General features: G+C 35.3%; 1 protein-coding gene across 1 annotated transcript in view; it reads right to left on the bottom strand.

Moving 5' to 3' along the window:
* The window catches only part of sspo (SCO-spondin), a gene marked incomplete at its 3' end in the record, with an annotated part of 116103 nt that extends 103612 nt beyond the window's left edge, over nucleotides 1–12491 (bottom strand). The window contains 8 exon segments of the mRNA XM_084102078.1: nucleotides 518–758; nucleotides 1824–1980; nucleotides 2704–2829; nucleotides 4769–4854; nucleotides 5224–5382; nucleotides 5895–5997; nucleotides 7477–7677; nucleotides 12122–12491. Coding sequence (XP_083958204.1) covers nucleotides 518–758; nucleotides 1824–1980; nucleotides 2704–2829; nucleotides 4769–4854; nucleotides 5224–5382; nucleotides 5895–5997; nucleotides 7477–7677; nucleotides 12122–12361 — 1313 coding nt within the window. The 5' untranslated portion in view covers nucleotides 12362–12491.
* Between the last annotated feature and the right edge of the window lie 5781 nt (nucleotides 12492–18272).

The following is an 18272-nucleotide window of genomic DNA, read 5'->3' on the forward strand; positions in this document are numbered from 1 at the left end:
GCTCCCGGGGGCGGTTCAGCGGAAAGAGGAGGCGTGTTCTGGCGCAAACGTTCCCTGGTGCTATTTTGCAGTTTCAGAAAACAATTCCGCCACTGACCAGGAGAAACCTCGTCTGAAGTCAGTGGAGCGTTGCGCGTTATTCATATGCTATTTTAAGGGCGCATGCTTGGCCATAATCAATGTAGCGTGTGCACAACACACACACACTTTGATTCTATCATCTACACACAAACGCAGCAGTTTTCATTTTTACAAATCATACATTATTACAAGGAAAAATATTACCACACGAGGGAAATCATTGTTGTGTCCATGAAGATGTGAAAAAATAGGCATAAATCTAGTTTACACATTACCCAGATTATAATACGCCTGTTTAACCGAAGCTAATTTGGGTGTGTTTCTCCATCCCCAGTGTCACTTCTCTGTGTTTTACGGCCCTGACGAGATCCATGCGAACTGGAATCAGTCGTTCCGTGAACCTGTCGACGACACCAGTCGTCTCTGTTGTACCCACCATGTGTTGCACCTCTGTCTGATGGCTTGTCCTGCGCTGTACGTGCGCCTCCGGTGGAAACAGGGACAGTCGACCCGTCGCACACACTGACCCGCGTGCAGGACCAGACCCGGAGGACACTCGCACCCCCCCACACACTCGTCCCGACACTGACCCGCCGCCGGAGGGCCGGGAGACGAGCAGCTCGCAGGACAGGACGACACGCAGTCCGAGAACACCTGACCGCGCGGACACACACGCTCTGCAGACCGACACACAACAACAACGGCTTTACTGTGTTTTTACCATTGCAAATAACAGGCATTATCATTGTTAAACAAACACAATACATGTAGCATGAATATAAAGAGAGAAATATATAAATATAAATATTAATAAATATTAATATATATATATATATATATATATATATATATATATATATATATTTTGATATAAAAAAATATAAACAAAATAAAATACATATAACAAATCATATATTTATTTATATATATATACAGTATATATATATATACAGTATATATATATATATATATATATATATATATATATATATATATATGTATAAATATAAATAAAAAATTATAAAAAAAAAAATATATATATATATATATATATATATATATATATATATATATATATATATATATATATATATATATATATAAAATAATAAAATATATTAAATGCATTAAATAATGTATTTAGAGACAGGTTTGTTTATTATTTTTTATTTATATTTATTTTAACATCATTTGTATTCATTTATTTTAATCATTTATTTATTTTAATCTAATTTATTTTAATGTAATTTGTATTTATTTATTTTAATCTATGTATTTTTCTTTAAATAAATAACAAAATAAGTAATGTTAATTTATTTATTATTTATTTATTTTAATCTAATTTCATTTTTATTTATTCGAGAGAGATACCGCCGTATTTCTCTTGTTCACCTATGCATTTTTATCTATTTTTATTTATTTATTCTTAACTATGTTTTATCCATGTATCCATAAAACATGTATCTTAAAAACAACAGTATAAAAATAATAACATTAAACTTTAAAAAAAATTTCAGCTGCTTTAAGGATTTCAAAGTAATTTTTTAATGGCACAAAACTTGGTTCAACTTTAAGAAATCAAATTTTTTTATATTTAGTAAAATCTGTCTATAAATATAAAATATATTTTTTATTACTAGTTTTTCTTTTTATATTTTAAACTATATTCTAATGTTATCCATAAGATTATTTTAGCGCCAACAGAAGTCAGTTTAGGAGGAAGTAAATATTATGATTATTACCACAGAAGCCGGCGGCCCTCCAGCGGATGATGACGTGTTGCGTCGCGCACTCGCGCACGTAGCTGGCTAGCGTATCGCACAGCGCCGTCTCTCTCTCGCTCACATCCAGACTGCAGAACAGATACAGACACGTGTCGATATACGGGCCGGGGTCCACCTGAGCGAAGGGCCACATGTTAGTCAGGAACAGTGTTGAGACTGAGAGTAACTCATTACAAGTCATTTAAGTTAAGTAATCAGATTACTTTTTCAAGTAACTAGTAAAGTAACGCATTACTTTTAAAATTTACAACAAAATATCTGAGTTACTTTTTCAAATAAGGATGGTTATTGTAGCTCTAGACTAAATGTGAGCATTTAGTCATCTCACTTGCACACAAAAAGATTCAATATTCCTCAAAATGAATAAAATCTGTGAAATGCAGAATCAGAATACTATGCAAACCTCCAATAGCTAAATATGTTATATAAAACAAACATTTTTATCAAATCTCACTTTATTGACCAACGTACTTGCTTCTGACCTTCGATGATTCAGTTACACCATAAGCAAAAATTACTATAGATTTTGTTTTGTTTTTATTGGTAAATCAAGTGTATAAGGGTCGTATTCTTCCGTTTTCCAGAATAACAGCAGCTGAAGGTTTGCTTGAGCATTTCTGAAATTTGTTACTTTTTAAGGGAGTAACGCAATATTGTAATGCATAACTTAGTAACTTAGTAACAAAGTAACTTTCCCCAACACTGGTCAGGAAGCTTGTTAATCGATCTAGTGTAAGTTTCCTGTAATCTTTAGGAGATTTCCCCATTCAATGTAAAGCGCTTCGAGTACCCAGAATAAATGTTACAAATTATTATTATATGATTATTATAATCTGACCTGGTGATGGCAGTGTGAGAAGGGGCTTTCCTTCAGACGATGACACGCTGTCTCTGCGTCTCGGCGTAGAGAAACGTCCCTCGAGAGATCACAGCTGTGGCCCAACTCAGCAGCATCACTACACACCTGTGTTACACAACACAACAACACAACTCAGCAGCATCACTACACACATGTGTAACACAACACAACAACACAACTCAGCAGCATCACTACACACCTGTGTTACACAACACAACAACACAACTCAGCAGCATCACTACACACCTGTGTTACACACAACACAACTCAGCAGCATCACTACACACCTGTGTTACACAACACAACAACACAACTCAGCAGCATCACTACACACCTGTGTTACACACAACACAACTCAGCAGCATCACTACACACCTGTGTAACAAAACACAACAACACAACTCAGCAGCATCACTACACACCTGTGTTACACAACACAACAACACAACTCAGCAGCATCACTACACACCTGTGTAACACAACACAACAACACAACTCAGCAGCATCACTACACACCTGTGTTACACAACACAACAACACAACTCAGCAGCACCACTACACACCTGTGTAACACAACACAACAACACAACTCAGCAGCACCACTACACACCTGTGTAACACAACACAACAACACAACTCAGCAGCATCACTACACACCTGTGTTACACAACACAACAACACAACTCAGCAGCATCACTACACACCTGTGTTACACAGCACAACAACACAACTCAGCAGCATCACTACACACCTGTGTTACACAACACAACACAACTCAGCAGCATCACTACACACCTGTGTAACACAACACAATAACACAACTCAGTAGCATCACTACACACCTGTGTAACACAACACAACAACACAACTCAGCAGCATCACTACACACCTGTGTTACACACAACACAACTCAGCAGCATCACTACACACTGTGTTACACAACACAACAACACAACTCAGCAGCATCACTACACACCTGTGTTATACCACACAACACAACTCAGCAGCATCACTACACACCTGTGTAACACAACACAACAATACAACTCAGCAGCAACACTACACACCTGTGTTACACAACACAACAACACAACTCAGCAGCATCACTACACACCTGTGTTACACACAACAAACTCAGCAGCATCACTACACACCTGTGTTACACAACACAACAACACAACTCAGCAGCATCACTACACACCTGTGTAACACAACACAACAACACAACTCAGTAGCATCACTACACACCTGTGTAACACAACACAACACAACTCAGCAGCATCACTACACACCTGTGTTAGACACAACACAACTCAGCAGCATCACTACACACTGTTACACAACACAACAACACAACTCAGCAGCATCACTACACACCTGTGTTACACAACACAACACAACTCAGCAGCATCACTACACACTTGTGTAACTCAACACAACTCAGCAGCATCACTACACACCTGTGTAACTCAACACAACTCAGCAGCATCACTACACACCTGTGTTACACAACACAACAACACAACTCAGCAGCATCACTACACACCTGTGTTACACACCACAACACAACTCAGCAGCATCACTACACACCTGTGTTACACACCACAACACAACTCAGCGTCATCACTACACACCTGTGTTACACACCACAACACAACTCAGCAGCATCACTACACACCTGTGTTACACACCACAACACAACTCAGCGTCATCACTACACACCTGTGTTACACACCACAACACAACTCAGCAGCATCACTACACACCTGTGTTACACACCACAACACAACTCAGCAGCATCACTACACACCTGTGTTACACACCACAACACAACTCAGCGTCATCACTACACACCTGTGTTACACACCACAACACAACTCAGCAGCATCACTACACTACTGTATGCTTACATCCAAAACAGGGTATAAGGACTTTTTTAAAATACATGATTATGCAAACATAACTAATTCTATTTAGTAGCCGTGCTGCCTCTTTTTTTTATCAATCAAATTGTATGTAAATACTTAAAGAGATCGTGTCCCACCTGGCCTTGCTGATCTTGTACACGCCATGAGTTTCCAAAGCTGGCGGCGTACTGAGACACACTTCCACCGCTGGTAGTGAAGTCGTCTGCAGAAAATTGAAATGTTAAAATGTACAATAAGTTGTAAACAGTACAATGATTAAAGATTAGCTCAAACAGTAGAGCATTGGTGCTTGCTACGCCAAGGTCATCATGGGTTTGATTCCCAGGGAAAGCAAGAACTGATAAGAATGTAAATGTGTCCCTTGAAATACAATGTAAAAAAGCGTCTCCCAAATGCATAAATGTAAATGTGATAATGTGCGAATTTTACTAGCAATTTCTAAGTGGAAATTTTTCTTTTAAGTGTAGGAATGCAAAAACATACACTCAAAATGCAGTAGAAAGAATATAATATGTCAGAATTTGGTAATTTTATTTATCCAATCTTTCCAAACCACGCTAAACGTTCTTACCATCTGGGTTGTTGTTGTAAACTCCGCAAAGCCCCCTAGTGGCCGCGAGGTGTTCTGCAGTGACGGTAAGGTAGACGGTGTTCTCCATGTCGAACTTCAGTCTGACGCCCAAACCGCTCTCCACAAACACAAAGTCACCCAGCCAGTGAACGCTGACTCCTGACGACACACACACGTCACCAGAAACACACTTCAATATATTTCATACACAGATACTTGGCCAGTAACATGAAGTGTAACAGCAAACCGGAAGTCACACCCCAAACCGTGTAATTATCGTTAACTAAGATATTAAAATATTACACTTACTGTAAGAAGACAAAAAAATATTGCAACTATGTATTCCGAAGATAAATTATGTAGGGAGACCAAAAAACATTATAACAGATATATCATTAAATATGTATATATTTTATTTATAAATAAATAAATAAGTATGGGTAAATATACTCTCCTAAAAAAATTTAACTATTAAAAAGTATTAAAAACATTTTAACTACTAAAAATGAACTTTTTAACTAAAAATAACTTATATTTAAACTATTTAAAAAAATTGTTTATTGAAATATAGCTGAAAGAAAAGAAAAGAAAACATATACCACTGGTTAAGGATGAGTTTTTCAGCAGCAATACAGGACATAATATAGAATCAGGAATAAAGCGTCTCTTACCGTTTTGGAAGAGCGGTTCACCCTGCGGTAGAGATAAACCATTAACCGTCATGTTTCCTTTGTGAATAGAGACCAAGCCAAGACCCAACATCATCCGCAGACCCTAAAACACAGAACAAACCACATAAACAACAGCCAAGACGACCACCTGTTAATCAACAATCATAATCAATATAATAACATCCCAAACTCCCAAAACCAGTTACACTTTCTGTATCATTGAGGTTCAAGACAAGCTGCCAAGTTTCCAGCTTGATGGTTTCATGGATTTCTCATGCAATGACCAACAGAAACCAGCTGTAGAAACAAATGTCACATCTGTTTAAGACAAATTATATGTTTTGTTCATCGGCCTGTTCATAATGACCTTGAATAACTTGAAACCAGATGCAAAAGATGAGTGTTGTGTTCTGAGATGAGATTATAAGATGATTTTCTTGAATTGGCCGATCTTTGAGTAACAAACGAAGACACAAATCAAGTTTCCTGGTGCTAATCATACAGCCTAAACCTTTAAACTAAAACACTGCTACAATTTCAACATGTTGAAGATGTTGAAGTAAACATGAAATGGCTTTTGCAAACCAAATTTACTATGGACACTACCTAAAACCTTTATTTTATAAAAGTATTTTTAATGCATTAATTATGCCTTGTGATGCACCTTAAAATGCATTATAATACTTATCTACTGTATTCATTGTTGCACCTTTAGAAAGTATAATGCATAAAACACATGGCAAACAACCAATTTCTAGATATAACAAGGAATCTGCAAATATTATAATGCATTTTAACTTTGGTTACAATTATTTATTTGCATTCAAATAAATGCATTATATGATATAATGCAGAAAAGATTGAATGCATTATTCATTATAATAAATGCCTTTATAATGCATTATGCATTAAGGCTTTAAGTAACGCTACCGAGAAGCCTTTGGGAAAATTTTGCATTTATACCATAAAATGATTTTTTGCAACAATATCAACATATGAACATGAAATTGGAAACCAATTTTTCCTCCAAATATGATTTATTTTAGAATAAACCTGGATATATTAAACAAAGAAACATAATGAAGGACTTGATTTTATCCATGAGGAATTAATTTGAATTTGAAGTCTTTAGGAAAAGTAGTACATTTTGATAAAAGATTATGAATATTTTTTAAGGTAAAATATGTTTATAACATCGACCGATAAATTATGCACTAAAAGACCAGGAACAAGTGTTCTATTAAGTTAAGAACGCATTCAAAGTTTTCAGTTAAAACGGAGTCGAGTGAGCGTCCCCTAAGTTAATAACTAATGATTTTTACAACAGAAGTGAATCAATCAAAACTAACTTTAGCTGGACAATAACTTTATCCTAGAGCTGCTGTAAAGCCAAAACAATCTCTGTTACTGTAATTTCCTATTATCACTGTAAAGCTGCTGTGAAAAATCTGTATGTTTAAAAGCGCTCTATAAATGAAGGTGACTTGACTTGACTTTAAGCAAATGGTCCATTTTGAGATCATGTTGACTTCTAAACAGGCGTTTGTGGGAATATAAACTCACAGCGAGTGTGTGTTTGTACCTTGCGACAGTGTCCCACAGTGTCGCACACTGAACTGGTGTATACGGCCCAGGTCCCGTCAGTGGATGAGGCCAACAGGTACGTGCAACTGCCCTGGAAGTGGAAGTGTTTCCGGTCAAAGGTACGGTAGTGAGTCCCACCCCAACTCATACAGGTGCCGGACGCCTGCGGGTCACGAACGCCACGAATCACCGGAGAAGACCTGACGTCTGAGGGGAGAGACACAGAAACACACTCAAATAAATACAATTCAATTCACGTTTATTTGTATAGCGCTTTTCACAATACACGTCATTTCAAAGCAGCTTTACAGAAAAAATACACATTATAATTTACAGTGATCTGTTATCAGAGGAAACTGTCTAAGTTATGTATTTCAGAAATGTACATACAAAATCACAGTTAGCTAAAAATGTATTAATTTAAACAATGTAATAATTTAATGCAGAAACAATGAGCTCATTGAAGTAATGAATACTTGTTTTTGTTTGTAATTAGTATTTTATTATTATATATTTATTATTATTATTAGTTTTTGAACACCATTGTTACATTTTAGTCAACATTACAATTGACATCTTAACATATATCCCATAGTGATGATACATTTTTGAATAAAAAATAAATAAAACGATTAAGCCAAAAGAGGTAATAGAAATCAGATAGAAAATAAATAAATAAATGAATAAATAAATAAATAAATAATAAATCTCTAATCTGGAAGCAATATATTGCACATATTTTCCGGATTTTTGCCAACTCCGTTTCTCATTCCTCATTTTCTCATTGTCTTATTCTTCCAGTTTCTCATTAATATTTGTTTTCCAACCATTATACTGGTCTGAATAAAGTCCGCTGCTCCACAGTTCGATGTCAATTGTGGATAATTTAATACATCTAGCCCCGGGCAAAACTCCAAGCTAATCCGGGAAATGTTTTCAATGCAGTCATGAATCTTTAGCCAATAGTTCTGAATCATGGGACATTTCCAGAGCAGATGAAAAAGAGTCCCTTCCGAGCTGCAGCACTTCCAGCAGTGTGCATTATCCCTCAGCTTCAGCCTAAACAGCCGGGTCGGAGTCCAATAAAATCTTATACTGAATTTATATAATTTGAATGTCTCTTGAAACCCTCTTAGTGTTTTCACAAATACGATACCACTCTTTATGTGTGACATCAATGTTCAACTCTGCCGACCAAGTTAACATGAATACTTGTTTGTTAACAAATGTTTATGACATTTAGAAAATGTAGCATTGGTGCATCTTGATTCAGAATTTGCCTCATCTGAAATAAACGAGTGCAAAACAAAGATGTGTTTGAAATGCATATAAAATTTTGGTTACACTTTATTTAAAGGTGTCATTGTTACAGTGTAATTATAATTATAAGTACTGAGTAATAATAATTAACAACATGTACTTACTATAGGGTTAGGGTAGGATTAGGGTTTGGTTTAGGGTTAGTTGCATGTAATTATGCATAATTTACTGTTATTACTGTGGTAAGTACATGTGACATGTACCAAGGACACTGTAAAATAAAGTGTTACCAAAATTTCTATACATTTGGATTACACAGTTTTAACAAACTAATAAACGTAATATATAATTATTTGTCAGTCATACAGAAATGAAAAAGCTAATAAATATGCATGAATATGGAAACCTGGTTATTGTTTATTTTTAAACACATTCGATTTATTAGAACTATAACAGAAATCTGACCTGTTTCATTTATGTATGAATTACAAATATGCTTCACATTGCATTAATGTTAACATTTTTTTATTGAAAATAATGGAAATTTTATATTTATAAATGTGCATATAAAGGGTTGCTAATGTTGTTTCTGAGTCTCCTACAACAGATACACATGCTTCCAAGCTCAAAAACACTGTAATGTCCTCATAATCTCCACCGCAGTGTCTGAAAGTGTCCACCGCAGTGTCTCCACCGCAGTGTCTTTCCTCTCAGTGTCTGAAACGCTTTGTTTGAAGATTCAGTCTATGGAGTGAATTATGTGCCATAATTTAACAAACAAATCCAGCATTTTGCAAACAAACTCAATCTACTTTGCAAAGGAAAACTCCACTCGCAAACAAACTCGATCCGCTTTGCAAAGGAAAACTCGACTCGCAAACAAACAGAAAGCAATGTGCAAGCACAAAGGTCAGTTTGAGTGAAAATGCAGTGGAGTTACAAATATGTATTGTGTTTTACAAATATAAATAAATGAGCCAAGATAATACTTCACAAATATATACAAACCATCCTTCAAATTGCATGTAACCTTTGAACAAATACCAAATCTAGTGCATACAAATGCATATCTGTCTGTTATGATTGTGTGACACTTCGCTTTTTATGAGATCTCTCGGCTCGATTTTCTCACAAATGCGTCCAGGCAGATTTTCTCACAAATGCAGTTGAGCAACTTCCTCTTCTAAAACAGTAGATGGCACTAAACTAGAGGCTAATTTAACGCTAGTCTCCCAGGAGAAGCACTGATTTGAAACTTGCCTTTGCCTACAGCTGAGGAAAATGACCGGTGAACGGGTGTGTTTCTGTCTTATTTGATCTATAATTAACCTTTTTGAGGTTTTCTCTTGCAAAATGTTTATTGCCTATCTAGACAGAAATCCACATTAGCACTTAGTAGCACTTCATTCTCTCTAGGATCGGGGAATCTAAGCTGAAAGCTCTGCCATCTTGTTGCTTTTTGTCATTTTTTTCTGCATCGGACTCATGCGAAATTACTAAATTAGTGATTATGTCTACACTTGAACAAATCTATTTCTTTCGTTCTCCATAAATGAATGAGAACATTTCATTTAATTGAAAGGAGGGTCCCACTTATTTATTTATTTAGTTGGAATTCAGTCAGCTTTACTGTTAATGTAATAAAATAATTAATGAACAAAACAAACAATATACAATTGTTTCTTAACTTGCCTGTGACGTATGCCGTGCCCAAATTATTATTTTGGACACACAAATGAAACCCGCCGCTCAATTAAATGAAATGTGAAACGTATTCATTTATGGAGAACGAAAGAAATAGATTTGTTCAGTGTAGACATAATCACTAATTTAGTAATTTCGCATGAGTCCGATGCAGAAAAAAATGACAAAAAGCAACAAGATGGCAGAGCTTTCAGCTTATAGATTCCCCGATCCTAGAGAGAATGAAGTGCTACTAAGTGCTAATGTGGATTTCTGTCTAGATAGGCAATAAACATTTTGCAAGAGAAAACCTCAAAAAGGTTAATTATAGATCAAATAAGACAGAAACACACCCGTTCACCGGTCATTTTCCTCAGCTGTAGGCAAAGGCAAGTTTCAAATCAGTGCTTCTCCTGGGAGACTAGCGCTAAATTAGCCTCTAGTTTAGCGCCATCTACTGTTTTAGAAGAGGAAGTTGCTCAACTGCATTTGTGAGAAAATCTGCCTGGACGCATTTGTGAGAAAATATGACTGGATACATTTGTGAGAAAATCTGCCTGGACGCATTTGTGAGAAAATCGAGCCGAGAGATCTCATAAAAAGCGAAGCGTCACACAATCATAACAGACAGATATGCATTTGTATGCACTAGATTTGGTATTTGTTCAAAGGTTACATGCAATTTGAAGGATGGTTTGTATATATTTGTGAAGTATTATCTTGGCTCATTTATTTATATTTGTAAAACACAATACATATTTGTAACTCCACTGCATTTTCACTCAAACTGACCTTTGTGCTTGCACATTGCTTTCTGTTTGTTTGCGAGTCGAGTTTTCCTTTGCAAAGCGGATCGAGTTTGTTTGCGAGTGGAGTTTTCCTTTGCAAAGTAGATTGAGTTTGTTTGCAAAATGCTGGATTTGTTTGTTATAATTATGGCACATAATTCGCTCCATATCAGTCTCTCTAAGCTCCGCCTCTCTGAGAGCTGCTCTGCTGTGATTGGTCAGAATCCAAATGCTCATTATCATATCTGAATCTCAGCTCTTGATCACAGTGATATGAACAGTGACGATGGCGTGGGTTTTACCGTATCAATCTCAGAAAATCTCGACATGAACAACACAAACCAAACTCTTCCAGTCTCAGATACACTACAGTGTTTGAGGGCGGGGCTAAGAGACGCTGTTCAGCCAATCAAGACCAGAGACGGGCATTATGCTAATTAGTTACACACCTACAGATTCAGCAGGAAGTGAGACTGGAATTAGACGACTCGCTTCAGTTCAGAATCAGTTCTTTCGGTCACACTTTAGTTTAGGGTCCAGTTCTCACTATTAACGTGTTGCTTATTATCATGCATATTACTAAGATATTGGCTGTTTATTAGTACTTATAAACCACATATTAATGCCTTATTTTGCATGACCATATTCTACATCCCTTAATACCTAAACGTAACTACCTTACTAACTATTAATAATGAGTAATAAGAAGATTATTGAGGTAAAAGTCATAGTTAATATCTTTTGGGAGACAATAATTGTATTTATTTGCACTTTGATCTTTGAAACTGTGTAGACCTTTTACATTCACATACTATATTAACAGCTATTATGAAACGTACTATCCGCAAAAAGCATAACAGGTGCACTTTAAATTAAGGTGTAAGCATCTATTGAGGGATGTGAAGCACACTAGTAACCTGGCAGGAGTGTGTATGTGCACGACAGACACGTCTGATCGGATGCGTTCCTCCAGCTCAATCCCCACAGGTTACTGCAACACTGCTCCAGTGCCATGAGGGACGAGTTATGAACCCCGGGAAACTCCTCACACGTCCAGGTGGAGAAACACTGACCCCTGGCACCCACTCCTGCACACAGAGACACACAACATGCATGAAGAAGACATCTCTGTGCATACAGAGAAAATAACATATCAACAACATTCAAAAAAAAAAAAAAAAATCATTATTTATTTTGATTTTCAAATAACACAGACACGTACAATAATGTCAATGAACAGACAAACAAACCCCAAAGCGCTGAGAGATGAACAGCTACATATAAAAAAGTATACATCTCTTCCTGCATATATTATTCAGACACATGACAGAAAAAGGAAAAGAAATAAAGCAGAGTAAAAACCCCATAGTAGGTGGTCAGAGTTTCTGTAGAAAAGAATACACAGGTGTCCATAGTCTCCAAAATTTGGACGACTTGTGATTCAACAACATTTTTAATATCCGATGATCCACAAAGACTACAGGCGCGTGATATCTCACCCTGTGAGCAGTGCGGGCCGGCCCAGCCTTCACAGCACTGTCTGAGCGTCCGGTTCACCGTCTCCGTCTCAATTTCTGGAGGTCTAAGAGACAAACACAGGCAAGAAAAATGTATATGAAAAATTATCTATGAAAATATTCTATGAAAAAGAAACTATTTCGATTTTGAAATGGGCATGTTTTTGAAAGACTGTGTGATTTTATTTCAACAAAATATTTAATAAATTAAAGGGGTCATGAACTGAGAAATCAAATTTTCCTTGATCTTTTGATGTATAAGAGGTCATTGTACTATACAAATAATCCAACTGTTTTTAACATTTTTAACACAGAAATATGTCAATTTTAATTTTTTTAGGGGAGATTGATTTTATATATATATATATATATATATATATATATATATATATATATATATATATATATATATATATATATATATATATATATATATATATATATATATATATATATTAGTGCTGTCAAATCAATTTATTGCTATTAATCACTTCTGTCATAAAAGTTTTTGTTTAAATAATATGTGTGTATATATGTTATATTTATATACTTATATATTATATATTATATCTATATGTGTGTGGCTGTGTATGCACTGTGTGTATATATGTTATATTTATATACTTATATATTATATCTATATGTGTGTGGCTGTGTATGCACTGTGTGTATATACACTCACCTAAAGGATTATTAGGAACACCATACTAATACTGTGTTTGACCCCCTTTCGCCTTCAGAACTGCCTTAATTCTACGTGGCATTGATTCAACAAGGTGCTGAAAGCATTCTTTAGAAATGTTGGCCCATATTGATAGGATAGCATCTTGCAGTTGATGGAGATTTGTGGGAAGCACATCCAGGGCATGAAGCTCCCGTTCCACCACATCCCAAAGATGCTCTATTGGGTTGAGATCTGGTGACTGTGGGGGCCATTTTAGTACAGTGAACTCTTGTCATGTTCAAGAAACCAATCTGAAATGATTCGAGCTTTGTGACATGGTGCATTATCCTGCTGGAAGTAGCCATCAGAGGAGGGGTACATGGTGGTCATAAAGGGATGGACATGGTCAGAAACAATGCTCAGGTAGGCCGTGGCATTTAAACGATGCCCAATTGGCACTAAGGGGCCTAAAGTGTGCCAAGAAAACATCCCCCACACCATTACACCACCACCACCAGCCTGCACAGTGGTAACAAGGCATGATGGATCCATGTTCTCATTCTGTTTATGCCAAATTCTGACTCTACCATCTGAATGTCTCAACAGAAATCGAGACTCATCAGACCAGGCAACATTTTTCCAGTCTTCAACTGTCCAATTTTGGTGAGCTCGTGCAAATTGTAGCCTCTTTTTCCTATTTGTAGTGGAGATGAGTGGTACCCGGTGGGGTCTTCTGCTGTTGTAGCCCATCCACCTCAAGGTTGTGCGTGTTGTGGCTTCACAAATGCTTTGCTGCATACCTCGGTTGTAACGAGTGGTTATTTCAGTCAAAGTTGCTCTTCTATCAGCTTGAATCAGTCGGCCCATTCTCCTCTGACCTCTAGCATCAACAAGGCATTTTCGCCCACAGGACTGCCGCATACTGGATGTTTTTCCCTTTTCACACCATTCTTTGTAAACCCTAGAAATGGTTGTGCGTGAAAATCCCAGTGACTGAGCAGATTGTGAAATACTCAGACCGGCCCGTCTGGCACCAACAACCATGCCACGCTCAAAATTGATTAAATCACCTTTTTTTCCCATTCTGACATTCAGTTTGGAGTTCAGGAGATTGTCTTGACCAGGACCACACCCCTAAATGCATTGAAGCAACTGCCATGTGATTGGTTGATTAGATAATTGCATTAATGAGAAATTGAACAGGTGTTCCTAATAATCCTTTAGGTGAGTGTATATATATATATATATACACACACACAGTTTTTTCCAAGGATAAAATGAGAATTTTTTTTTCACTTTTCATATATTTTTTTGTTGTTTTTTTTGTTGTTGTTGTTTTAGGTGTTTTAAAGCTCTTTTTGTCTTATTTAAAATAATGTTAAGTGAACCTCCTGGTTGGGAACCACAGTGTTACACCAAGAGAATTAGTTTATTATTAAGTAAAAACAACAAATGACCAAAATAATCGTAATACCTATGTTAGAAATATAAATGAGGACATGTATCTGATCTGACAGAATAGCTGGGAAACTGATGAAATTTCCTCACTTGAATATGTAACAGGACGCTTTAGATCCCTGTCCTTTGTAATAAAGCGCGATGCCGTCATCTCCTCCGTGCTCGTGCCGCATCCGGTCCACGTCGAGCCTCCAGCCCTGTGTGTTAAACTGATACACCGAGGAGCAATCCACCTCTCGCTGCACACGGGGCGAGACCATCCTCTCCACCGTCTCCTCCACCGTGTGTTCACACCAGTGCCTGGGGTCAAGGGTCAGGGGTCAAAGAAAGCAGACTTTTACAGTTTTCATCAGACTTTTACAGTTTCACCACTACTTAGGGTTACGGCTTTATTCAAAACATTGCAATAGGGCAACGATTAATCGCGATTAATCGAATTAAAAAAAAAAGTGTTTGCATAATATATGTGTTTGTATTGTGTATAATTTTGTATATCAGTATATACACAGAAAAAAAATATTTTTGTAATTTTTGTAATAAAGTTTTTTTCCATGTCATCACACTGTTTAGAGCACAATAAACAAATGGTAAAAAAACATTTTTGAAAAATAATATTTTATTCATACGTTATGCTATGTCCTCTGTAGTGGACGCCAGGACTAAGTTGTTTAAAAAATAAAATGACATGAAATTATATGTATAGGCAAAAACAATTGGATTTTTTTTTCAATCAGCAATAAATTTTGGGGTTTCAGGATTTTTTCAACCAAAATTTATATAAAGATTATTCTCAACTATGTTATGAAAGAAATACCGGAATGAATTAATACACCATTTTACTTTATGCAATATGTGGGTAAAATGGCCATAAATTAATATTCCCATTCAATGCAATGTATCTATACACTGTATCTAATTTGCACATTAATGTGTTCTTGGAGCAACATTTAATGAAAAAAGAAGTGTAATAATTGGAGTAATAATTGGCAACATTTTAATAATAATATCTAATATTTCATAGGAAATATATACAGAAAGTTTTTTTTTTTTTTTGAAACCCCTTAACATTTTCCTGAGATGTTGTTTTATGAAATACAATTTGAAAGGTAGTCCAATTTAAATGATAATTACAATATATTATCATATTTCCATAAGAATGGAACATTTGATCACTAAATTAATGTCAGACATGTTTAAAGACCAAGGAGAAGTTGTTTTCATGGTGAAACCTCCAAACATTTGGTATCTCTGAAAAGCCCTGAATGTGCTCTTTACAGGACACCCAGGTGTCATGTGACATGTATGATGTCAGAGAAATTCACTAAAATATAATGTCCAATACAGTGGACAAAAGTCTATTCTTGGGTCCCAGGAGGCTAAATAAATACACACATATGCATGTATTAAGAAATATCTACATATATATATAATTTATATTATATATAAATAACACATTTTTCTTAAATATATACATGCATATGTGTGTATTTATATATACAAAGTAATTATACACAATACAAACACATATATTATTTTTATTGGATGTGATTAATCGTTGCCCAGCACTAGTTAAAATGATATGTTAGGTTGCAGTAAAGTATCTGACCCCGTGACGACGACCAGATTAAGCCCCAGTAGAGACACAAGCAGAACCTTCATTGTGTCTCTGAAGAGCTGAAGTTCTTCACCATCCAGCCTAGAAACGCCAATTAAAGAAAAGAGTAATTATTTCATCCTAAACAATTAAAAATGTTTCTGCTATTTACTTAAAAATTATGGTCACATGATTACACATGATATTTTTAAGGCTTGATTTCATTCATGGAATCTACCTGAATAAATCATGTAAAATCTTCTAATTTACTTAGTCTATGACATTTGAATTAATTATTTTTTAGAGAAATATGCTTTTTTATTTAAAGTTGAATCAAAATTGTTTGAATTTGAGTGAATGGAAATGACCTGTTTATATTTGACTGAGTTATATTGCATATTTAAAAGACTGTTTGCTGCTAGCACAACACAGAAACAAACTTGTTCCTACTTTATCATTATAAAAGTTATTGCTCAATGAACAAAGCAACATGACTCAGAGAATTAACATGCGGTTATTCACAACTTAACCATAAGCCCTCTTCTGCACAATGCTAACGATCTAAACGTTAACATAATAGAAACTCTTTCAAATGTCAAACAGAACTGAACATTAAACAACAGATGTTTCCCTTTACTCAAAAACACATTGAATAACACTTAATTTCAATATTTACTCTCCATTTCCAGCCATGTGCAAAGCATGCTGGGAACTCACAATGGTGTCTCTTATAAAACTGCATAATTGAGCTAATTCTCTTAAAATAAACTGGTAGCCTTTTTTTCCTTAATTATATCAGATTTATCGGTTCCTCAATTCAAGCCTCAAAACTGTGTATGTTTCCTTGAAAAAATTAGGAAAATGTATCTCTTGGTTTTATTAGTGAAATAATTTTCATTTAGATTTTCAATAAAACACTGAACCACAATTTTCTTAATAAAATATACACAATATTTGTAATAGTTTAATAGTAATAAAAATGACATGATTCATTTTTTTTACAGTGTATACAGTACACTTTAGTTATAATATTACCTATCGGTTTGTTTCCCTTTTGTCTTAAATGCGTAAAAGCTTGCCTGTGATTATGAGGTTCTTTACATACATCTTTGATCATTCCCATAATTATATTGGAGATTTCATGACTTATACATGTCCAAATTATTGTCTGGTACTTTATATCCCAGTGGAAAAAAATATGTTCTAACTTTTTTTGCTAACGTTCCCATTAAGTTGCGAAACCTTTATTTTTTAATGTTCTCTGGTATTTCAAATCATCCCGTTTAAAAAATAATAAAAAATGTCTTGGAAGCAGTTGCACCATTAAAAAAAAAAGCTAGATGAACGTCTAAAATGTTTCAGGAAAAAACGTTTCTAAACAAGTTCTATGAAAAAAAAATCCTTTTGATTTTTAAAATGGGCATGTTTTAAAAGACTGTGATTCATTAAACAAAATATTTAATAAATTAAAGGGGTCATGAACTGAGAAATAAAATTTCCCTTGATCTTTTGACGTATTAGAGGTCACTGCACAATAAAAATAATCCAACTTTATGTAATTATTCGTTAAACTAGATGAACGTCCAACTAAAATGTTTCAGGAAAAAAACGTTCCATGAATGTTGTATAAATAATGTTTTTGTGCTAAGGTTTTGAGAACATTATTAAAAACCAGATAACTTTAAATGAATGTTATATAAACGTTACTGGAAGAACGTTTGTTCATAACTTTGAGAGAACCTTGCCAGAACATTCCCTTTTAGCTTCATTTAACATAAAATCTCAAAAAAAGTGAGACATGCTTTTAAAAAGACAATGATGCAGGACTAC

This window comes from Abramis brama (assembly GCF_963993115.1).
Source record: "Abramis brama genome assembly, chromosome: 24".
NCBI classification, from domain to species: Eukaryota; Metazoa; Chordata; class Actinopteri; order Cypriniformes; family Leuciscidae; genus Abramis; species Abramis brama.